General features: G+C 37.6%; 4 protein-coding genes and 1 long non-coding RNA gene across 5 annotated transcripts; 4 read left to right on the top strand and 1 right to left on the bottom strand.

Annotated features, from left to right (window-relative positions):
* Positions 1 to 459: 459 nt before the first annotated feature.
* LOC148919072 (uncharacterized) lies at positions 460 to 2746 on the top strand. The gene is made up of 3 exons (XM_089048601.1): positions 460 to 1245; positions 1328 to 1480; positions 1572 to 2746. The coding sequence occupies exons 1-2, from the start codon at positions 460 to 462 to the stop codon at positions 1415 to 1417; spliced, it is 876 nt and encodes a 291-aa protein (XP_088904727.1). The 3' UTR covers positions 1418 to 1480; positions 1572 to 2746.
* Positions 2747 to 3721: 975 nt separating this feature from the next.
* On the top strand, positions 3722 to 4441 carry LOC148919071 (uncharacterized). Its single transcript, XR_016125528.1, has 2 exons — positions 3722 to 3981; positions 4077 to 4441. It is a non-coding gene; the product is annotated as an uncharacterized LOC148919071 (long non-coding RNA).
* A 2338-nt stretch (positions 4442 to 6779) lies between these two features.
* Positions 6780 to 7247, top strand: LOC148919070 (uncharacterized). Its single transcript, XM_089048780.1, has one exon. It carries the CDS (start codon positions 6780 to 6782, stop codon positions 7245 to 7247), a length of 468 nt encoding a protein of 155 aa, XP_088904906.1.
* Positions 7248 to 12426: 5179 nt separating this feature from the next.
* LOC148919069 (protein FAR1-RELATED SEQUENCE 5-like) lies at positions 12427 to 13325 on the bottom strand. Its single transcript, XM_089049321.1, has 2 exons — positions 12604 to 13325; positions 12427 to 12520 (listed from the first exon to the last, which is right to left on the bottom strand). Exons 1-2 carry the CDS (start codon positions 13323 to 13325, stop codon positions 12427 to 12429), a joined length of 816 nt encoding a protein of 271 aa, XP_088905447.1.
* Positions 13326 to 18235: 4910 nt separating this feature from the next.
* Positions 18236 to 20292, top strand: LOC103326870 (isoeugenol synthase 1-like). Its single transcript, XM_008229122.3, has 5 exons — positions 18236 to 18605; positions 18696 to 18830; positions 19040 to 19268; positions 19585 to 19788; positions 19952 to 20292. The coding sequence occupies exons 1-5, from the start codon at positions 18414 to 18416 to the stop codon at positions 20140 to 20142; spliced, it is 951 nt and encodes a 316-aa protein (XP_008227344.2). The 5' UTR covers positions 18236 to 18413; the 3' UTR covers positions 20143 to 20292.
* Positions 20293 to 23548: the final 3256 nt, after the last annotated feature.

Genomic DNA, 23548 nt, shown 5'->3' with positions numbered 1-23548 from the left:
GCTAACTGAAGAAAAAGCTAGAAAGAAAGAAGGATGTGGCAATGGCTTAGCGAGCAGATAGCAGAGCAGATGCTTTGCTTTGCTTCCTTCCACCATCTTTCTTATTTATTTGTTTTGTGTTGTGTATGAGATGACAATAATTGTCATGTGTGTGAAGTGCAGAACTTGCCTAGATTGCACTCACACTCACTCATGCATCAACCATTGATTAGAGTTTGGATCCATAAATAAAACACATGCTATTGCTTGTAATTCACAGAATCATTGCATTAACAGGTATTTGCACAAAATATGTCATATTGCTTTGATGATGTTAAAGCCTGTGATCAGTAATCCCTATGCGCATGTATTTTGTAAAATTTGTAATGTGCTGGTTGACTAGTTGTGTAAATACCAATGTGATTGTGCAAATACGTGGTAGTATATGTGTTCATGTTATTTCATCTTGTATTTCATGAAATGGGATCCAACGTGGAGCTGGTATGGCCAGAGTCAGAGGCATATTCCTCACGGGTGAACAACTGCTCACATGCAAATTCATCCCTAGCTGTAATTCGAGCGAAGTTGAGTGCCGAACAATTAGAACAATTCAAGACATCATGCTTTGGCCATCTTCTGAATATAGATAAGATTCAGTTTATCGGGCCGATTGTGCATGGGGTTGTGTTGCGTAGAGTAGCGAGGCAGGGTGTGAAAGACTTGGATGGACTGAGTTTCTTAATAAGGTGCGACGTTGCTCAGTTCACTCGTCAGGATTTCTGTTTGATCTCAGGGCTTCGTTTTGGGGAAGTGCCTGAAGTTTCCAGTGGAGAAAGTGATGAAATTAGACTTCAGAAAAGATATTTTATAGACGAAGGAATTACATGTAATGCTTTAGAAGAAGCATTTGTGAGGTGCACAGAGGAAGATGACGTCTACAAGCTAGCTCTTGTTTACTTTGCTGAGTTAGTGGTTTTGGGAAGGGACAAACATTTGAACATCAATCTAAATTACCTGACCCTTGTAGAGGACTTGGATGCGTTCAACAGGTTTCCATGGGGTTCGGTGTCGTTTGACAAAACCCAAGACAGTCTGTTTTCTGCACCAACAAAGTATGTGAAAAGCTTTGAAAATGAAGAGGGAAGAGGGAAGGGGAAAAGTAAGGTAACCGGAACAAGCCGGAGAAATGAGAAGGGCAAGAAGGATAACCATGGTGAAGTGCAAAGGGGTGGCTGGAGTTTTAAAGGTTTCACGTATACTTTCCAGGTACATGGTAATAATGTTCATGTCGTTATGTTTTGTTGACTTTAAAACTTAAACAATAACTTGTAACCTGTGAATTGTGTAGATTTGGGTATATGAATTAATTCCTAGAATGGCGGACCTAAATTACTGCAAGGTTGTTGATCCGACAGCTCTCCCGCGTATTTTGCGATGAAGAACTACTACGTCTGTTCCCGAGATGAGAAAGTTGAACAATTATTTTTTCTAGAGCAAAGAGGTTTGGTTTGCAACCCTTGGAACTATTTATAAGGTTCAATGAAATTATGAAGTAGAATGATTGCATATGACTCTTGTCTGTTTTCAAACAGTCAGTTTAATTGCGGGCGCTATGTCCAAGTGAAGAGGAAATGAGACAACCATATTGGAGTTGGCCACAGGGTCGCCCTGCTGTTGTCTCGGCAGAGTCAATTCCTTCTTCATGTGCTGACCTTGATGAGTTGAACAAGGCGGTAAGCTTGTTGAGATCCGAGTTGTTTCAAGTAAAGCGGAAAAGGACGTCCTTGAGTTAAAGGTCATACGGATGGAAAAAATTTGGACCACTGTTTAGGTCCTCATTTTGAGCAGGAAGTGAGAAGGGACATAGCTTTACTGAAAGAGAGGACGAATTGTTGTGTCGTGTCACATCTAGTTAAGGGATATGAGGAAGTGGATGGCATGCAATGGGATGAAGGGCCAAGTAATAGAAATGAAGGAGAGGAAAATGAAGAGGAGGACATTGAAGGGGGTGAAGGGCCAAATAACAGAAATGAGGGAGAGGACAAGGAAGAGGAGGGGATTGAAAGGGGTGAAGGGGCAAGTAAGACAAATGAGGGAGAGGAAAAGGAAGAGGAGGGGATTGAAGGGGGTGAAGTGCCAAGTAAGAGAAATGAGGGAGAGGAAAAGGAAGAGGAGGGGATTGAAGGAGGTGAAGTGCAAAGAAAACCAAGGGAGGTAGAGGAAGCTCAAAGGAAAAGAAGTGAGGGAGAGCAAGTGAAAATAAAAAGCAGCAAAGGAGAGGAAGCGCAAAGAAAGAGCATTGAGGGAGAGGAAGAACTGCAAAGAAAAAGCAGGTGAGGGAGAGGATCCGTAAAAAAAGAAGGAAGGGCAAGGAAGTGAAAAGACAGAGAAGTGAGGAAAAGGAAGTGCAAAGAAACCAATGTGAGGAAGAGGATGATGAAGTTATGTTGGTTGGCGATGACATTGGCGAGAGCACGGAGGGGACAAAGGTTGAGGTTACTCTCGGGGACATCGATTTGGATCAACCTACAGCTGTGTTATCTCAGTTGAACGTTTGGTTGAATGATGAAGGTCAAGGTGTGGAACCAGGGGTCCAATTACGGAAGAGGAAGAGGATTATTCCTATGTGGAAGATGGTTGAAGCTAGTGAAGTGGTTCAAAAAAATTTGCCAAAGACAACCCGACTTCGGACGTTAGACCCAATGAAGGCGATTCCGCATGATGATATGGTGAAATTGCTGAAACTTTGTTCGGAATGGCGCCATAACCCAAAGTAAGTCCTTTGTTTTTTGAGATAGAAGACATGAGTGTATATATTTTTTAATTGTTGTGTTCTAAAACTTTTTGATATTCATAATTTGGTGATGCAATTTGGCAACGTGGAAGCTAAGATTGAATTCTTCGCTTCCCTCGTCAAAAGCCGATTGGCTGAAAGGAGATGTAAGTTTAATTGATTATGCATTTGTTTGAATGTGCATAGATTATGAGATTGACAAGGAAAACATGTGCAACACATTGATTTGGGCTTGTATCTCATCCGGAAGCGACAACAACAGTTGGAGGAAGTAGAAATATCGGACTTGGACAACGACCGATGTATTTTTTATGGTATGTGATGCAGGATGCATAGGACCTAAATTGTTTAGTTTCCTAATTGATTTGTTAGTTTCCTATATTCTTTAGTTTTCCAAATCCTAGTAGGATTTCTAAGTTAGTTTTCCAAATCGTATTAGGATTTCTAAGTTTCCTATTTTATTAGGAATAGGATTTCTGTTTTACCTGGGGATTGTAATTCTATTGTCTCTAGGTTTTAGTTTGCTATAAATACCCCTATGTAGTTCTTTACAATTCAGATTTGAATATTGATTAAACATTCCTTTAAACTCTCTGATTGCTGCCTGCCTTCTACCTTTTCTTCCCTTCAGCTTTTCTTATCTGTTCTGTCTTATTGCTCTAAGTGTTTAAACTAACACACCAAGGGCTGTGCTACATCAGTATAGCATAGGCCTTGACGAAGTGCAGTTAATAATTACAAATTATCCATACTTGCTTTGTGGAGGTGTTTAACCATTGATTGTTTTTTATTTCACAAAATCACATCCATACTTGCTTTGCGGATAATAAAAGGAAAAAAGAGCAAGTTGGGTGGAAAATTAGAACCAGCCATTTACTGAACGTTGTAAATGGCAAGGTTCCGGCTTGTGGATTGGATTGGCAGTACACGTATAAGGTATATGTACCTTGTATGTTGCCAAAATATAAGCATTGGGTGGCTCTATAGATTGATCTGATTCAGTGTGAAATCAAAGTCTACGATTCAATGGTTTCACTCATTCCAGATCAGAGCTTAAAGGAAGAACTCGGCCCCCTGTCAATTACGATTCCAAATCTTCTGCACACCCTCGACTTTTATGAAGAAGGTGTTTACGCGAACGAGTGCACCCGAGATTGGTGGTGTCCATGACCAATACATCGTGTGGATGTTCCACAACAGGCTAATCAGTGAGCACAACTTTTTATTTAATTTTATTACTTTAATTTGTCAATTACGTTAGAATGTCACTAGTTGAATTGATCGAGTTCTTGTTTTGCTTCAGAGGCGATTGTGGTATGTTCGTGTTGAAGTACATTGAGCTGTTGAGTGCTGAGATTCCCTTAGCTACTTGCACCTCGCAGAACATGCCATTTTTTCGGTTGAAGTTGGCTGCAGAAATTGCACGGGGAGATGCTTACATGCCATGATATCGGTTGAACTTGGTTTAGGCACATGATGATTAAATAGGTTTTGGGAATGTCCAATTTCAAAGTCATGTAAATACACAATAGAGACCCATGGGTCCTTTTCGAATTCCACCTCTGCTCCTGAATTCTTCTTCGTCTTTCTCAATCTTAGTGTATTTGTGTACAGAAATTTAGATTTAAGTTACTGGACAATAACAATTAGAACCAAAATAGTGGCAAATATTATAGTGGATGCATGCTTTCATTTCGATTAGTGTGATATTACGCTATGTTTATTCTCATATTGTGCGAAATGTATATGGAGCTGGTTGCAGAGCATAGAAAAATGAAGAATCTGAAATGGAGATGCTGAGGGTTGGTGAGGAGAAAAGTAAATGGATCTGTAAATCTATTGCACGGGGCAATCTAAATGGATAGGCAGATGCGTTTTTGAAGTTAGACACATGTCATTCCCATACATAGAATGTGCATATGGAGTGTAAAGTTTTTTTTGATGTAATGAAACAAACATCGGTGTAATATTGGCCTAACTCCTTCACGACATTTACCTAACCTCAACCAAACTGCATTGAATTGGGATTTGAAGACTGCATATGTGAATTGAGATTTGAAGAATGCATATTCACATAGGGACTGATGGCTTTTTAAGTGTATTACATCATTGCAAAGTGATATGTCATCATTTATCCAAGCCACCATTCCAAATATCATATGCCAATCTTTAAGCCGGCAACAGACAACCAATATACACACAATAGACATGAAATATACACGCAATAGACATGCAATATACATCAGTCCCCAATTACATCAACCATAAGGAAGTCGTATTGAATAGGAAATTCTACTTAACAGTAGTTCTTCATACTAAAACAAAGAATAAGGACCGTTTTCCCCCTTAAATCTAACTTGAGTCCTACTTTTGCCCCCAATAAACATGCAATATTGGAGCAATAACATGCGATATATATGTAGTTAATAAACCTTCAGTAAACATTCAATATCATGCGATTTACATGCAGTAAACAATCAATAAACAATCTATATACACTGAATAATTATGCAATCTTCAAAAAAGGTATTGTCTTAGTATTGCATCGTATTGGCCCTGTATTGTCATTTTATCGTCTTCGTATGACTTTATTTTTGTAAAGTAAGTCTAGGAAAATTTTTACTGGGTTTTTGACAAATACATGTTTTTGTTTCAAACAATAATTTAAACTCAATGCCAATCCACCTATTTGAAGAACAAAAATTACAAATTGGGTTTGAAAAGTCATTGGTGGTGCGTGCAACATGTGTTTTTGGGAGAACTTTTACAATCCTTGAAACCGTGCACTTAATTGGTCATTAAAAGAACAAATAATATGACAATTGATACAACTAATAAAACTAATACCAAGTCCTTAATGGACTTCAGCATATTAAGCACTGTAGCATCATACGTGTCAGCTTGCTGATCTGCTTCAGGAGGTTACATCAACCCATTCAAATCCATTGCAACTGGTGGCTCCCTAATTGCAGGCATCATATATGCAAAATAATTCTGTCAGAGTTAGACCTAGGATTTTTTTTTCACCCACATACATATTCTGGAAATGAGAACTTACATAGGAGGTTAGACACTTCCAAAATGGCTTCCCTCGATTTTTATCTGATTTTGAAACCCGAAGCACCATTGCAGCTCTACAATACTGACACCTCTTTGTTTGAGCGGGAGATGAAGACGACGACATGTTGAATCTTATCACTTGTACCTCTTCTCAGTCAGATCTTCTCACTAAAACCTCTTCGGACTCATACCTTCTCAGTCATACCCCTTCACTCATAAGTCATAACCCTAAACTTCTCACTCAGCTCTCTCTCATATCTGCCCAAATCAAATTATATCCTTCTTTTCTGTGTGTGGGTGGGTTGGTCACGATCTGGACACCTGTACCGTCAGAATTGTGACACCTTTTACTCCGAAAAGCGATATACTATTTCACTACCAAATATTAATCTTACAATTGAGGGGACACTACTTTAAATATATTATTTTCTTTATATTTCATTAAGGCAACTAGTTGGATAAGAATCCATCATTTACTAGGGGTAGTGTGGTGTGGGAAAATGAAAAAGTATCTGATGGGACCTTCTGTCACTAGTCAGTAATCCATCACATTTGTATCAATGAATTTAATGGAGGGAAAAGCCTAACAATGGCTATGGAAATAGTTTATTAATTGACTTTTGGACGGTCTGACTCCCTTTGCATTTCGATGACGTTTTCCCTTCGCTTGTCTTATGTTTTGGGTGTTGGGTTCAGTTTCTTTAAAAAGGGTCAACTTGGAAAAACCCCAAGGAAACACCTTTTCAAAACAGTGCAAACAGAGGCTAAAACAAACCCAAAACCCCGTATATTCTCATTTCTCCCCTCTTGCAGTCCTCCAATCGTTCCATTCCAAAAATATTTCAATGAATTCGAAACATTACACTACAGTCGGAGGAAAGAGAAGGAAGCATCTCCATCTGGATGTGCCTCAAGCCTTCATCCCAAATTAGCTTGGTTTAAAGTGATGTTATACGTGGCAACCCAATCATCGGAAGATCTCTTTCGTATGGCATCTGTGTGCCCATTGTTCAATAGGTTGGCAAACACTCCACAAGTGTGGAACACAATTTCAATGGCAAAGTACCAAGACCATCCTAACTGGTACTATGCCTCAATGCAAGTCCGGCATTTCGTGGAACAATGCAGGGCTTGCGAGAACCGTGAGGCGACATTTAGAGAAGCGTTCGACGTGTTTTTCAGGCAGGGTAATGTGGAAGCATTGTCTGGGATGCGCGTTGCAGCCACGGCAGGCCATATGGAAGCGGCATATCTAGTTGGACTACTTGGCATGTCCGGAATTGGTCAATCAAAAGAGGATGCATTAGAATTCTTGTGTTCTTTGAATCAACGTAACAACATTGATATGAAAGGAACCAGTGATGCTTTGAGACGACGATTAAGCGGACTTTTTCTGTTGGAAGACATCTCGTAGATATGTTTCACTGTGGGAAGATTAAGTTCAATTAGTGCAGTGCTTGTAACAACAACGACTGGTGTTTTGTTATTCCAGGCTGGCCTAGTGAAGAAAAGATCAATCCTGCCTTCTGGACTTGTTGCAATCGATGCAAATGGCACTGTGAAAGTGTTTTTTGGTTCAAGGTGATGCGTGTCTATGTTGTGTCATGGAATCCATACCCTTATAATTAGTTGTAGTATGTTTCTACGGTTTTTATGCGTGTCTATGTTCTACAAATGTTGTTTTCTATTTCATGTTTTAATCTATTTTGTTTGGTGTTTGTTTGTGCTGTCCTAAACCGTTTTATATATAAATGTATAATATTTGTTATATAGTGGAATTATTACTGCAATAATTGACGGCTACGAATGACATTTTACTGACACAGATATTTTGCACAACTGCAATCTTAATATTTGGTAAACGAAAACGCATGCATGAAGTGAGTATGTGTCTTTTCACCGGTTCTTGGGAATGACATTTTCCCACTTAGCATATCCCAAATGATTGGGTTACACGTTTCTTAAGCAAAACTTGAACAGTGAAAGACTTTGAATAATTATTTCCTGATGTTGTAGAATGGATGGCTTGTATATTTCCATTTTATATTTGAAAACATCCCTTAAACCTAAAAAAGAAAAAACATTAACAAGTTGAAGAAGAGAGAAACTGATTAGCACCAGAAATTGTCTATTCACACGGAAAATAAAAATAAAATAAAAAATTTGGAGTAAATATAATTAACAAATGTACAAGCTAAAAAGTAATATAACAATAATAATAAAAATAATTTTGGATAAATAATAATAAAATACTAATGTAGCGTAACCATGAAACAGGGAATTCAAGAGGAAGATGAAGTCTCAATGAGCTCGTAGCAATTTTCGGAACATTATTGTGATTTTTGTGTATTTAGTTATGAATTTTCTAAGAAAAAATCATAAAATAATAATTTAGGGTAAAAGGTAAGGATGTGGCCATGTTGACTGACGCACACTTGTCAAGGGGTGAAAGGTGAGAGGCTGAGATCGCGCCATGTGTCCATTTGGCAATTATTTTGGCTTTTTTAGTGCAAAAATCTTTGAAAAAATGCAATAAATAGTAGAAAAATCCTAAAAATGCCCCGAAAAATACTCCGGCCTCCTTGTGACGTTATAAAACGAGGGGAACCCATAAATCATCCATTTCGCAATTAAAAATTCAAAAATGATTTACATAACTCACTTTCCTCTTAACCCTAAGTATATATGTTTGTTAACTTTAACTTCAATAACCTACTTCAACAAGCATCTCCCGTTAATGTTCGGAATTGTTTTTTAAAATGCGTAACCACTAATCGGGGAATTCAGCAAGGGAGATGGAGTCTCAATGAGTTCGTAGCAATTTTCGGATCATTTTTCTGATTTTTGTGTATTTAGTTATGACTTTTCTAAGAAAAGTCATAAAATAATAATTTAGGGTAAAAGGTAAGGATATGGCCATGTTGACTGACACACAAGGGGTGAAAAGTGAGGGGTTGAGATCGCGCCATGTGTCCATTTGGCAATTATTTTGGCTTTTTTAGTGCAAAAATCTTTGAAAAAATGCAATAAATAGTAGAAAAATCCTAAAAATGCCCCGAAAAATACTCCGGCCTCCTTGTGACGTTATAAAACGAGGGGAACCCATAAATCATCCATTTCGCAATTAAAAATTCAAAAATGATTTACATAACTCGCTTTTCCCTTAACCCTAAGTATATATGTTTGTCACTTTAACAAGTATATTTCCTTAATATTCGTTTTATAATTTGTACTAATATAAGGATGTAAAATTATCTGTTTTGGTTATAATAATGTACATATATAATAAATGCACCACTACTTCGAAGCCATCATTGGAACTGCGCATGCGCCTAGAGCTTTGAAGACGTCAGAGATAGTCAATAAGTTGTCCATATTCACCTGCACCTAGAGTTTTCAATACGTCGGCAGTATTCAATAAGTTGTCCTTATGACGCCGCATTGGGAATCAGTAATATATTTTATATCATGTCCAATCGCATAAACATATAATATAAAAAAATAAAGCAATAGTAGGAGATGAACCAGTACAAAAAATAATATATAACTGGTACAAAATAATGTCATAACCTTGTCACAAAACCACTCACACATGCTTTTCCATAAACCTTACCCTAACATATAATACATAAAGGCAACATTGCATATGATGCAACCATGTCCAAATCTGATACGTGATCACAAAAAAATGGACATGGCAGCAACATATGACTGAAGTAGATGGGCACTTTGCATCGTGTTATCGTAATTAAAGACATCAAATTATTAAGGTTGAAATATTCTATAGTAGTAAGCATCAAAATAGGTTTGAAGCAGAGTTTAACGAAAATTCCAGTTCCTCTGATTTGCCTCTACTCAAACACGATAACCAAAATGGTTACTTCCCTTGCTGAGTATATTTGTTAACGTCGGAAACGGTAATAGATGACCAATCAAACCCGGGTACGACGAGTTTTGCATACGACCGGAAGTAGTCGAATCCAGCTTGCATCACACGCTTCTTTGACTCCATTGCATTAGATGAGTTCTTGTATTTTTGAACAGCTACACTCCGAAGTCGTTTGTGTCTACGCTTCATGGCTGCAACTTCGCCCTATCCAGATTGGCATGCCTTTTGTCATCTTCAATTTGGCCTTCAACAAATTCCAAACGTGCCCTTGCCCTTTGGATTTCATTACCAAGTTGAAGATGCCTCTCCTTCCAAAAAGCAAGAACTCTTTCAGACTCAAAACTTCCAACAAAATGGTCATTCTGTCTAGGAAAGTGACCTTGCTTGTCTGGTGACTCACTTGCGTTTCGAAGGCGGTCTTTGTTTGGAGGGGTGTTTATTATGCTCACATCAAACTTGGTTAGTAAATCCATTCAATGGGGGGAGAGAGTTTCTGTGGAGGAGAGAGTTTCAGTAGATGGAGACAGATTCGGTGGAGGAGTGAGTTTTTTGTGGAGGGAGAATTTTTATGAAAGGGGTGATAGTAATACCAATAAAAAAGGGTTCCCGCCAAAAAAAACATTTGGTTGACAATGTATAAATGAAAAAAGGTCTCATACAATCTAAGTTTAATCCTAACTAGTTTGTTTAGTTTGGTTGGGTTCACTAACTAGATGTCACTTCCATTGAGTTTCTTTCAACCACTAACAGTGGTGTAAGGAGAGTGTGAGGTTGACATGCTTGAAAAGCAAAACCTGACACCTCCTTTTTTAAAATTGAAATAAAGTAGATATGTTGACTACACGCAAGCTTTGGTATGTTGGTCTATAAAGCTATGTTCTATTTCTCAAACGAAATTGCATCTGGAATCCTCATCCTCTAAAACAAATAGGATTATTCAAGCATGTCAACCTCTTCAGGCGCCAACAACATAATCGAAGATGAAAAATTGGAGTCGCAGGTTCCGTTTCCACGTTGTACTCGCCGACCTCTTCCATTTTCAACATCATTTGGGAGTGAGGGGGACTCCGATGACCCATTAGAGGCAATAGATGCAGTCAGTACCAAGCTGGATTATAATTCCAGACTGATCAATTCATGGCACGAGAAATGTGTTGAAGACGAGGCCATTTTGGCTGATCTTAACATTAGAGTGAACAAAGCGTTCTCCCAAAAGAACAAGTACTTGAAGCTGAGTCATAAAAGGAAGCTGAAAGCTGAGGAGTTGGATGCAGTAATGAATGATGAAATTAAAGGGTTGTTTGATGAACCATATGCGATGCGAAGAGCACCACAGTGAACTAGAGTTGGCATTCAACGAAGGATTCGAAAAATTCCGAGCATTCGTGGCAACTACTCATACAAGTTATAATTGGGACTATGTGTCCCCTGATGCTGTGAGAGAGATACTAGACGATGGTGGTGACATGAATGAGCATAAGCATGTCAAAGCTGCTTAGAAGAAGCGGACCGATACGACTAAGTGATTGCGGCTACAACTGTTCTGTTGGTTGGTGGTGATCGTGGTATTGCACAAATTAGAACTATATTCCCTTAATGTCATTATCTAATATAAAATAATACAAATATTAGTTTCATTTGCTTCATATATAATTATTGGGACTATGTCTTGCAAGTCATCATGTGTTCCTTCTGTCTAATATTTTGCAAATATGGAAATATTATTCAATAAGCAGTCAATATCACAGCACGTTGGAAATCAGTAAAGCCCCATTATCATGACACGTGAGTCATAAGTAAAACACCATGTGCTATACATTGTGTAGTGAATGGTTTATGGTTATGTATATATAATAAAATTCCAAATATTGCTGAATATTTATTTTGTCTATATCACTGGGGACATGAGTGACCATAAGCACGTGAGACCTGCTAAGAAGAAGCTGACCAATACGACCTAGTGATTGTGGCTACCGTTGTTCAGTTGATTGGGGAGATCGTGGTATTGCTAAGAGGGAGCACATAAAATGCTTTGCAATCAAATTTTCTTTTGTGTGTGGAATTATGAGTAGTTCAAATGTTAGTGTACCCTTTAATATTACCCAACCATTCGAAATGTGATTAGCTGCAATGTACTTTTTTACACGTTGCTTTCTAATCTTTCTGTTTTAACAAAGTGCTTCAAGTATCCTTCAGTTACGAATGTTTGCAAAATCGTGCACCTAATAACCAGTCCAGCTCAGATCTTAATCACCAGTAAAACACTAGAGCATAACATTCGCAAAAAGTGGGTGCTGCTACAAATGATGCGTCTTCTGGAAATCATTACTGGTAATGGAAACAACAACTGGAAATGCTGCATTAGCCTGTCATATAATCAATGAATCTCTATTAAAACATAATTCACCATAAACTACCCATTTTACAAGGTAAAAGTCATTGCTTCTTCACATAAATCAAAATTTGATGCTTTATCTAATGTCTATGAAAATTTCTAAATAGGGAGAAGACGTAAAATTAACATGTGTCCAAATTTCATGCAAGAATTAAACCAAGCAAATTTTCATTTCAATTATCAATGGACATAGTAAGAGCTCATCGGTGGACATGAACAAAAAAATAATAATAATAAAACTGCATCTAGAAAACTTCACCTGATCATTAGTCTTCATAATAACCGGGCTTCGTATAATAGAAACTTAAATCATTGAGTTGGTCCATGCATCCTGTAAAATTCGTCGAATAATGGGTCACTAAGATCTATTGGAGTTGATTCGTCATTGTTCGACGGTGATGTCCTGCATAAACATCAAACAGAAGCACATAAGAACTTTACCTATTCAAATTTTAGGTCTTATTATAAATAGTGTTAACATCTTGCAGTGTGTTCAAATTTCTTGGGCATTGTCTTTTATCATGACCAATGTGTCCACACTCCCGATAGTGTCTAATCCCTCGCTTGATTGCTTTTTCCTTTACTCCCATTACTCGTTTCGACCCTCCATTGCACCTTACTCTCTTAGGGTCTTTCATATATTGTGTTTGAGAGCTGGACCCTCCAACTTCGTTATTACTTGGTTCATCCTTCAACAACTTCAACTTCACCCGCAAACTTTTTAGAGTCTCTGACAGTAGCTCACATCCTTCTTCACACATTAATGCATCCTCAACCACATCTGAAGCAAGTCGGGACATTTTCCTCCGCTTTATTAAAAGACCAGGATCTGCAGAGTCTTTAATTTCATTGCCATTTGCATCTGACACCAATCCAAATTTCGCAGTTTTCTTCCACCTCTTCAAAATGTATTTATCGGGCATATATTCAATCTGGTCCCTTCTGAACAATGCTAGGATGTGCTTGCAAATAATTCCAACAAATTCAAATCTTTTGCAGCTACACGATGCGTGGTCAGAATCTTTGACATATACGACTTCTGCCACTCTTGTTTCCCAATTTTTCCTTTCGCTCACATTAAAGACAACTTTAGTAGCATCCTCTGTTTTCAACTCTAGGAAACATGTTGTACTTTGTATTAGTTCTTGCTCAAACTTTTGAAACATTTTCCTTGTGTACAAGGTAGCCATTTGTTTGTTCATTGGCATCGGTAGAATACATTGAGCCACTTCAAATGCATCTATGTGATCAGCAACTAACTCTTTTTGACATTGATGAGAAAGTGCCCTCTCAAATCTTATTATGAAATCCATCAACGAATTTCTCCTTGATATGTATTGCTTGAAGAAACCATGAGAACATTCCGCTCTTTGGCTGCTTGACATTCCAGCGGCAAAAAAGTGTCGTGCGTAGGCTGGAACCTAAGATTCCCTTAAATCAAACATTGAACTTAGCCGTGGATGGTCAGTCAAACCAGCCTTTGTAACCACAATATTCCATTTTGCATCAAACTCATCCTTATTGTCAGTATCCCATATGGCTTTCTGGAATTCACCCCAATACTTCTTATAAGCAGAATATGGTAACTTAACAGAGAACTTTGATGTGATGTGCAATATGCAAAGTCGATGAAATGTTATCAGGAAGGCTATTGAAATCGCTCTGCTCATTGCCGCATCTTGATCTGTGATGATCGTTTTAGGTTCGCCACCTGGCATGGCTTTCTTAAACTCCTCAAACATCCAAATAAACGACTCAGTCGTTTCCTTGCTCAAAAATGCGCATGCTAGGACAATTGTTTGACCATGGTTATTAACTCCCAACATTGGTGCAAATGTCAAGTCTTATCTATTCGTGTTGAATGTGGTATCAAATACAACAACATCTCTATAAAATCCGTACGCCTGTCTAGAAGTTGCATCTACCCAAAAACATTGACTAAACCTGTTATCGCCATCTCCCTCAATCTTGAAATAAAAAGCCTCATTTTTTTTCTGTTCAGCCATAAAATACTCGGTCACTAGTTCAACATTGTGGTTCCTCAGCTTCCCATTCACACTACATTCAAGATTGTAGATATCCTTTTTGATAAAATCGATTTTATCCATTCCTCCGGATTGCACCTCGAAAATACTTACCTTCTGATTAATGGGAATATTAACCGAACCCAACTGTTTTGTGAGTACTTTTGTAGAATCTGAAATACGACGGTGTGATCTCAGTAAATGCATTCTTCCTGAGGGTATCATCTTATGATTGTGTCCCTCTGCAAAAAGAGAGATGGTATACTTCTTGCTCCCATGTGTCTTCACAACCACAATCTTAGCTTTGCAATTGCATCTACTTATTCCCCCTGCCTTTTTCTCTCCCAAGTTTCATCATTCCGGTATGCACCTTGTTTGCAACATACAAATTCTTTTCTCAGAATATCTTTCTTATTTTTCCCCCAAAAGATGGAATGAAGTCGAATACCAAAGCCAGCCAAGAATGCATATCTATTATAGAAATTATAAACGAGGTCAAGCGAGTCGAACTTCATCCCAACTGCTGGTGTTTCCTCATTTCTTACTTCAGGAATGTAAACCCTCCCATTAGCTGTTACAGAGTCATCACTCTCTGAGCCCCCAGACATTTTATCCACGTATATTATTGATCTACTTCTATATTACTGCATAGCAAATGTTAATTCATTAATCAATCATTACTGCATCACAACTTATCAATGCATTCCACTTACACAAAACATTGCCCAAATTGACACAATACACGCATAGCCTAGCTTGTTGGATTCTGATTACACAAAACACAAGCAAAATTTAATAATAGTTACGTCATCTCTTGTGAAATAATCTGGAAAAAATAACATTAGAACCAACATGTTCAACTAAGAACTCAAATGTAATTCAAACCAGCAATTACAAAACTTCACCCAATATCCTCTCCAAATGCTTACTCCTAATGCCATTAAGCCTAAGTTTAGGATCTTTTACCTACATTTCATAATTTTCCAACCCCCCTCCAAAAAAAAATTAATCAACTAAGTATATTGAATATTCATAAGGAAATGACGCATTATTGATAGCAGAGCAAATGACGCATTATTGATGCCACAAATGACAAATTTCTCACCCTCACAAAAAACAAATCAAACCCAACAAAATCAATCCAGCAAGAGTGAACTTACCTCTCAAAGTCAAATGACGCATTATTGATAGTAGAGCAAATGACGCATTATTGATGCCACAAATGACAAATTTCTCACCCTCACAAAAAACAAATCAAACCCAACAAAATCAATCCAGCAAGAGTGAACTTACCTCTCAAAGTCAATCGGGAGCTCCGAAGTCAGTCAGCTTCAAAGAATATGGTGGACATTAGAGAGGATTCTTTCGTAGTGGAGACTCCATCTCTACCAAAATCGAGGAACAACTGCAGCAGCACGAAAAAGAGATATGCTACTTTGCTTTCATCTGGAATCTCTTCTGCTGAACGAAAAAGAGAAGGGGTTTTCACTTGAATCATAGAATCAAAATAGGGCAATAGCTAGGTAAAAGTCATTAATCGTCATACCGAGGATACCATAGATCGCAAGCCTCCTAAGGAGCCGATGACAATGGAGCGATTATAGAGTTTGGGAGCTTTGGATCTTTCTAATTGTGGATTTGCATTACATTAAAAAAAAGAGGATTGTGTTCTTGAGTTTTTCACAGAGAGGGAAAAATCTTCAACTGAAGTTGGGTTTCCAAACAGGTCAGATTTCAACCCGGTTCTACATGCACCCTCTTTTAAAAACTCACCGTTAGATGAAATCCAATAGCTCTTACATACCCCTCAAAAAAAACCCTTATAACTTTCCACTCACTATAGAAGCACTCATGAACTGCTGCTTAATCAGCCACTGTGTTGCATTTGCGTGCATTTACATTAGTTGGCCCATAGTGGTTGTTCAACATGTTAGCAGAGGAAAAACCATGTCATTGTTAATCACGTTCGTAGAGAGGCCAATGGAGTGGCAGATAGGCTAGCGCATTTTTCTCTGAGCACAAATAATGCATCTGGAATGAATGGTACGGGAATCCACCTATCATCATTCATCATGCTCTAGAAGAATCGCGTGTAGGTTTTAATTTTCTTTGTTTTGAGCTGTATTTTGTGACGTGTGCACTAGCTACTCTTTCCTAAGTTTTGTCTCACAGGATTTTCTTCTAGAATGTTTTAACGATGTCACTCTTTTGCATGCAACTACATCTCCTTTTACTGGAAGTTGCCCCTTTGGTCTGTCTTGAAGTTGCCTACCAACGAAGTGTTTGATTAAATGACTGAGCAACCTATTCTTTTTTGTTCTTTGCTGCGCACAGCGCACATCTGTAGGGGAAAAAAAGACGAAGAAGAAGAACAAGGGTTGTGGCTTTCTGTGGAGCCATGGGTCGGCCTGTTTTCCATGTGGGGTCACTTTCATGTCACTCCACCACTATACGCCACCGGCAATCCCCACAAACCACAAAAATTCCTTCTTTAAAGATAATAACCCACCACAATTCATTAATTTGTTCTCTCTCTCTATCCATCTATATTTTTTAATAACCTAAAATTTAAAATTTCAATTGGCTCCCATATGAAATAATCGAGAGATGTTTTGAGTGGTGGAGTGCATCCATATGAACTCAAGAAGATTATGTAAAATTTGGACCCCATGGAGAATTGACATGGGAAATTGAATATTAATTTTTCCAATACATATATAATTGAATATTAATTTTGAATGAAGAAGAATATTCATTATGAGTCATCACAATCAAGGAAAATCTTGTTTAGCTTTATTTGAGTGAACTATACGTTTTTAAACATGACTATATATACTGGCTAAAACATTGCACCTCTTCTGAAAAATTCCTGAATCCCTCCATGAGGGGAAGAACTGTGAAAATATTTGGAGTATTGTTTGATTAAGGTACTTGTTATTAGAAGTTAATCATGGTCAACTGGTGTGGCACAAGTATTGTGGTGATGCAGCACTTACGATTAAGGTGGTGAATAACACGTGTTTCCTTAAACAATGTAATACTATTAACACGAGGATTGCAAAAATGGAGCAATATAACAAGTACTAAACGAATTCTATTAAGGGAGCACGAGGATTAAAAAATGGAGCAATATAACACAACAATTAAACGAATTACAATGATTCCAATCTAGGTTTGACTCTCAAGTCTTCAAGGCTAAAAGTTATTTTTGATCTTTGTAGTTTACCAATTTTATCATTTATAAGTTTTGTCAATTTTATCATTGTAATTTATCAGTTTTGTCATTTTTATTCTTGTACTTTTCAATTCGAAGCATTTTAATGGTACGTTTCAATTTCTGTCAAAATTCCTCTCAATTCCATTAAGTTCTGATCACGTGCCCTTCACTTAGAGAGGTAGAAGGGTGTTTTGATCCAATCGAGCCAAATTTCTCCTATTCACCCAAATTTTAACCAATATATGCAAAAAAAATTGAAGCCCTAAACCCAAAAATCTCGCCTAAAGTGAATGAGAATAGTTCCAGCTTGTGTTTTACCATTAGATGCCTCTAGTAAACTGAAATACCTCTCCACGTTGTCAAAAGTTAATGAAATTTGGGGGAATTTGACAGAAATTAAAACATTCCTTGTATTGCTCTAAATTAAAACTATAAGAATAAAATTGACAAAATTGAAACTATAAAGACCAAAGTGGTAAAGCCGACAATCTACAGGAACTTGTAAACTTTCTTAATTCAAATCCAAATTATTACATAGCCAAACGGGCCATTATCTGGTCAGGAATTGTACAAACTGGTCCGTAATGATTTAAGTTACTCTGTCTTGTGGTGTCAGAATGACGTGGCTTGGATGCATACTGGTCTCCAAAAATTCAAGTTACTCTGTCCTGTGGTTCACAGAATCACGTCGCTCCATGCCAACTAAGCGGTTTGGAACTAAAAAGGGCAGGTGCCTTACACGCAACTCCACCAAGTCAATGTATTAAATCTGTCAGTTGGGGTCCACTTACATTTAAATCTGTCGGTTGATTGGAACTTGGGGGAGGTGTGCTGGGTTTGCTATTTTAGACCAGAAAAAAAAATAAAATAAAATAAAATTTGCCTGGAGTATAGCCCGGGTTAGTCATAGGGACGGTCTGTCCTTGGACCAAACCATGTCATGCCATGCCATCCAAGTCATGCCATGCCATCATTTTCTTATATAAGGATGTTTAATCGGTTCCCAGATTTCAAAATAAGCTGCTCATCAGAAAAGTACTACTGAAGAAGAAGCCATGGGTTCGGACGAGAAGAGTAAGATACTGATAATTGGAGCCACAGGGTATCTTGGCAAATTCATGGTGAAGGCAAGCCTTTCTTTGGGCCATCCAACCTATGCCTACGTTCGGCCAATCAAACCCAGCAACGACTCTTCCAGGCTTGAGCTGCTCAAAGAATTTGAAGCCATGGGGCTCACCATCTTCCAAGTAATTAAATTAATGTTAATCTCTCATTTTCTTAATTTAATTGGCCAAACTCTACTAATTATATTCTGCTTTTTACTGCCAATTCAACAGGGTGAACTGGATGAGCATGAAAAGCTAGTCGCGGCTTTAAAACAAGTTGATGTTGTAATATCTACGCTGCCTATCCCTCAACTTCTTGAACAGTTCAAAATTATCAATGCCATCAAAGATGCAGGCAATATAAAGGTGAAAAGACGATAAGTGCTATATTGCGGTCAGGCTGTGAATATGAACCACTGATTCTTATGCGAATGTGTGGATGACATTCACAGAGTCTCGTAATATAATTATAAGTCTGATAAGATAATATTACCCGTGCTCGTGAAAATATGTCGCCTACTTGAGTATGTGCACTTAAGCCTAACTATTATATTTATTGTAATTGTTAAAAACAGAGATTTATCCCATCAGAGTTTGGAAATGATCCAGCAAGAGAAAGTACACTGGCAGCTTTTGAGGCTATCCATGAGGATAGAAGGAAGATTAGAAGGGCTACAGAAGCAGCAGAAATTCCCCACACTTATGTGTGTGGAAACACATTTGGATCCTATTTTGTTAGTTATTTGCTTAATCCTCATCAGGAAAGGGACGAAGTCGTTGTTTATGGCACTGGTGAAGCCAAGGGTATAAGCTTGACAGTCATACTATAAATATATATATATATATATATATTATTTTATCTTCTTCTTTTTTAATTTTTCATTCTGATGCACAATGAAATAATGTTCTATTTTCTAGGTGGTTTTATTTACGTAAAAATAAATAAAAATAAAGCAACCTCACCTCAACGATTAAATGGAAAGTTTTGCCCCTCAAGTCACCTTGGCTGCACAAAATTTTATTCTTGAATAAAACTGTCAATTGAAATGAATAATCAGAAGTATATGCTTGCGAGAAAATATGATTTTTGTTTTGTTTTGTTTTTTATGTACATGTCTAGCCGTGATGAATTACGAGCAAGACATAGCAGCCTACACAATAAAAGCAGCAACAGATCCAAGGGCAGCCAACAATACCATCACTTGTAGACCACAAGGAAACATTATATCTCAGTTGGATTTAATTTCTCTTTGGGAGAAGAAGACAGGGCGCACTCTTAAAAGGGTTTATGTCTCCGCACAACAACTGATCGAATACTCAAAGAGTGAGAATTCTCATCTACAACTTATCAAACTCCATATTTAACTTACTAACCGAGTAGCGCTTGAGTGCTAATCTGCTTAGTTATCTAAATATGGAAGGAAGAAATATTATGTATTTGTGGTAATGATGTTTTTTTTTTCTTTTGCTTTCTTTCTTCCTTGCAGCACTCCCTCACGCTGACAATGTACGTGCTTCCATTGCCCACGATATATTCGTCGTAGGTCAAGTTTATGAATTCACAGAAAACAACCTAGAGGCCTCCAAGTTGTATCCGGATTACAACTACACTTCCATTGATAGCTTCCTCGACATTTGCTTGGTTGATCCTCCCAAGCCAAAATCAGCAGCATTGTGAGCTGCTCTTTAAATGACAAACCATTATTGAGTATTGTTAGTCATGTAATTTCTTTTATTTGAATAAAATATTTGGTATTTTCCGTTATTGTAATATAATTTTATATTATATATAAAATAAAAAGCTCCTAATAGTGATCATTTGTCCTTATATTTTGTGTAAATTGTGGTATTGAAGTGCTTTTGTGATCGCACAGTGCAATCACAATAAATTAGCCAGTTTCCTTTATAGGAGTTTTCATTGCTCAAAAGGCACGATTTTTCTTTTTCGTGCCTTAAAATTCAACAATTTTGGGCACGTATGTGGCATTATGTGGCTTTGTTCATCTGATTTGACTTTTGCACATGCACACAAATTATTCATTCGTGTCCAATGTATTTATTTATAATAAAAAGATTTAAAAAAAACACCTAAAACTATCTCTCCACCACAGCTGCCTATATTCTCCCTCTCTCTGTTTCTCAACCACCCACAACCTCCTCTCTCTCTTCCAACAACTCAAAGGCATCAACCTCTTGAAAGTGAGCCTTCTCCTCTTCAAATTTGTACTTTTCCTAAAATTTCCGAACATTAAAAACAGCATATCATTCAATTTAAACTTTAATAGAGTAGATGCAATTGAGGCATTGCAATGTAATAACAACATGCAAAACAGAAAACACAATTTTGCTTTAACAAACAACTCACTTTGGGAAGAGCAGCTTTTCCTTTTCTCTTTCCTTCTCTTTTAGGCTCCTTTTGTTGTGGATGATAATCAAAGCAAGCACAACAGCAACACTTGTCCTCCACTATCACGCACAAAAAAATCAATCAAAAGCTAGAATGAGATAGTAGCAACATTACTTAAGCAAAAGTTACAACAGTGATTAAGTGCCTATTTAGTATTGCTTATTTGGGATCATAAGTGATTTTTTTAAAAATTTGGGAAGCCCAATCCGTTTGTTAAACTATGAGAAAATCATTTATTGTTAAAAATTGTTGTGAGAGAAAGTTATAAGGGAAAACATCTAATGAGGTGCTTTCATTTTCTGATTATACAAGAATCAGTTTCGAAGAGGCACTGGGTTTAATGATTATGGGGGAATTATTTTCTAATTATGCGGGAATTAGTACCAACTACACTTTGTAGGGGTTTTTATTCCAAAGAATCCTGACGAATGGGCTTGGGCTCTGAAAAGAGAAATAGGTGAAATTACCCCTTGTGTTCGAGTTCAGAGACCAAGCCCTTAAGAATGCTTTGAAAGGACGGTAAAACCATAGGAAACACATTGGTTACCTTCACCAACAAAAATAACAACAGCTTACAAATAGATTCTTAGTACTTACAGGTAGAATCATAGCTTGGCCATGAGAGGCTTATGGTATGAGAGCAAAATTGTCATGAGTTTAGCGTTGAAGAGAAAACTAAGTGTTCCTAGGGGAAAATGGGGGTATTAAGTTGGGAGAGAAAGGGTTTGCAGAAAGGTTTGGCTGAGAATGAGGGAAAGAGAGAAGGATGGGTGGCTTAAGTGTTTTTCCGGCAACTTAATAGAGACTTTGTCAAATATTAAAACAGTTTGCCAGAAGGAAAAACAAAGGAGGAGGAAGATGAACTAAGCACGAAATTGCTGGGTTTTGGAAGTAAGAGAGGAAGCTTGCTCTCTGATTGTGGTTGATGTTTGTTAGGTAGAAGAGACCTTATTTATAGCCATTGGAAGCCACTCTTTTTCAAGAAACCATAATGGCTTCTATCCAATTTGGCCAAGTCTTTCCCTTCTTTTCTCCCCTCATCCCTTCAATCATCCTATTTTGGTGAAATCTACTCTGCTTACTTGCATAAAATTTGGGATTTTGAGAGCTCAATGCTCTTCTCACAGCCACTTTAGTGGAAAACTCTTATTCTCAACCATCCCCTTTTCTTTCTTTCCTCCCCTCTTTCATGGCCAGATCTGATAAAGGAAAAAAGTGGGTATACATGCTAGTTCGAAAGGTGCTTTTCTTCCTAGCAGCCTGCGCGATAAAACCTTTTAGTCCTTCAGATGTTTTTTGCTTGGAACTTGTTCTTTCCCATGTGATGGATCTGTGCACGTGGACCTCCAAGCTCCCTTTATGGCTCTTGTTTTTCAGCCAAGTGCTGAGGCTTTTGCAGGTCTTTATCTTAGTTACATGGGCCTTCTAGGACAATGGCTGGTTTGTCAAATAAATAGGCTAATCTCATCAAGTATTGGGCTATATTGGTTAATTTAATAGACCATTTTGGGCTGAGGTAATGGGCTATTTTGGTTGAGATAATGAGCTATTTTTCTCCTTCGTGCTTACCCACATATTTGGACCTAAGAAACGGGCTTGGGTTCCGAGGCTCCCAAGCAATCTGGAACCTCCATTTCTCTGCCCATCAATGGGCCTCATGACAACCTATTACCATCCATACCACAACCCACTGAAGCAAGCCCCGGGCATTCGAGTGGCTTGGGCCCACTTCAGTTTGTAGCGTGGTTAGGTGTGCAATAATAATTTCTTGTTTGGCATGGCATGTCGCGTGACATGCTTTTAATTATGATACTTGATAGGATAATTAGCATGAATTTGCAGAGCTAATGCATTTTATTATCTTAATCTCGATTCCTAACATAACGGATTATTTATTTGGCATAGTGCGTGGAGTGTGACTCGTGCATGGTGGACTTTTGTGTGCTCCAAATTGGGTCTTTTTTCAATAATGTGTTGTTTTGGACCGGGAATTTATTCGGGCCCAACTGTGGATTTTTTGGGCCTCAACACACTTTTAACAAAAAGTTTACCAAACAACAAACTGTTTCTCCCACAACTGATTTCTCTCAGAGTAAATCTGACAGCGATTATTTTCACAGTACAACAATGCCAAACTAGCCCTAACTATATCAAGCTCAATCTATATAATCAAAAATGAAATTCAATAAATGGGTGCAGCAAAGACACAGAGAGAAGGGAGAGGGGGAGAGAAAAAGGGCTTCAAAAAAGTAGGGTGATGGATGAGATATTTTCTTGGGTCAAAAGTTTTAAACTTAAACTTTAGGTGGAGGGTTGCCAAAAAACACAAAACAAAAGAAACATAAGAAACTTTAACGATGCATTTGAATGAGGGAAATAAACCTGAGATTTTGACAAAACTCAAAATTTCTAAATTGACATGAACTAATTCCCGTGCTTGGATATAAAAAACATAGAAATTTAGAAATTATACGTGGGAAAAAAACAGGGAATTTGGAGATCATAAATCCCAACTTTAAATTCTATCTAAAAGTCGTCATTTCTAAAATCCCAAGAGAGATTGAGTTTTTAAAAGATAACTTTACAAATAAAGGTTAAATTTCGTGTTTTAAATCAGTCACCCAAACAAGAAACTTTATAAATTCTAGAACATTAATTTTCATCATTTTAAATTCCA

This window comes from Prunus mume, linkage group LG3 (genome assembly GCF_029339155.1).
Source record: "Prunus mume cultivar Tortuosa linkage group LG3, ASM2933915v1, whole genome shotgun sequence".
In the NCBI taxonomy this organism is placed as follows: domain Eukaryota; kingdom Viridiplantae; phylum Streptophyta; class Magnoliopsida; order Rosales; family Rosaceae; genus Prunus; species Prunus mume.
The sequence above is the reverse complement of the archived record's forward strand: the minus strand, read 5'-3'. Positions and strand labels throughout refer to the sequence as shown.

Excerpts from the sequence above, each read along its gene's own strand:
- LOC103326870 (XM_008229122.3), top strand. The coding sequence starts at position 18,414 with ATGGGTTCGGACGAGAAGAGTAAGATACTGATAATTGGAGCCACAGGG. Across the intron at positions 18,606-18,695 it reads TGGGGCTCACCATCTTCCAA|GGTGAACTGGATGAGCATGA; the intron begins GTAATTAAATTA and ends CCAATTCAACAG. Across the intron at positions 18,831-19,039 it reads AAGATGCAGGCAATATAAAG|AGATTTATCCCATCAGAGTT; the intron begins GTGAAAAGACGA and ends TGTTAAAAACAG.
- LOC148919069 (XM_089049321.1), bottom strand. The coding sequence starts at position 13,325 with ATGCCAATGAACAAACAAATGGCTACCTTGTACACAAGGAAAATGTTT. Across the intron at positions 12,521-12,603 it reads CCAAGAAATTTGAACACACT|GACATCACCGTCGAACAATG; the intron begins GCAAGATGTTAA and ends ATGTTTATGCAG.
- LOC148919072 (XM_089048601.1), top strand. The coding sequence starts at position 460 with ATGGGATCCAACGTGGAGCTGGTATGGCCAGAGTCAGAGGCATATTCC. Across the intron at positions 1,246-1,327 it reads GTTTCACGTATACTTTCCAG|ATTTGGGTATATGAATTAAT; the intron begins GTACATGGTAAT and ends TGAATTGTGTAG.
- LOC148919070 (XM_089048780.1), top strand. The coding sequence starts at position 6,780 with ATGTTATACGTGGCAACCCAATCATCGGAAGATCTCTTTCGTATGGCA.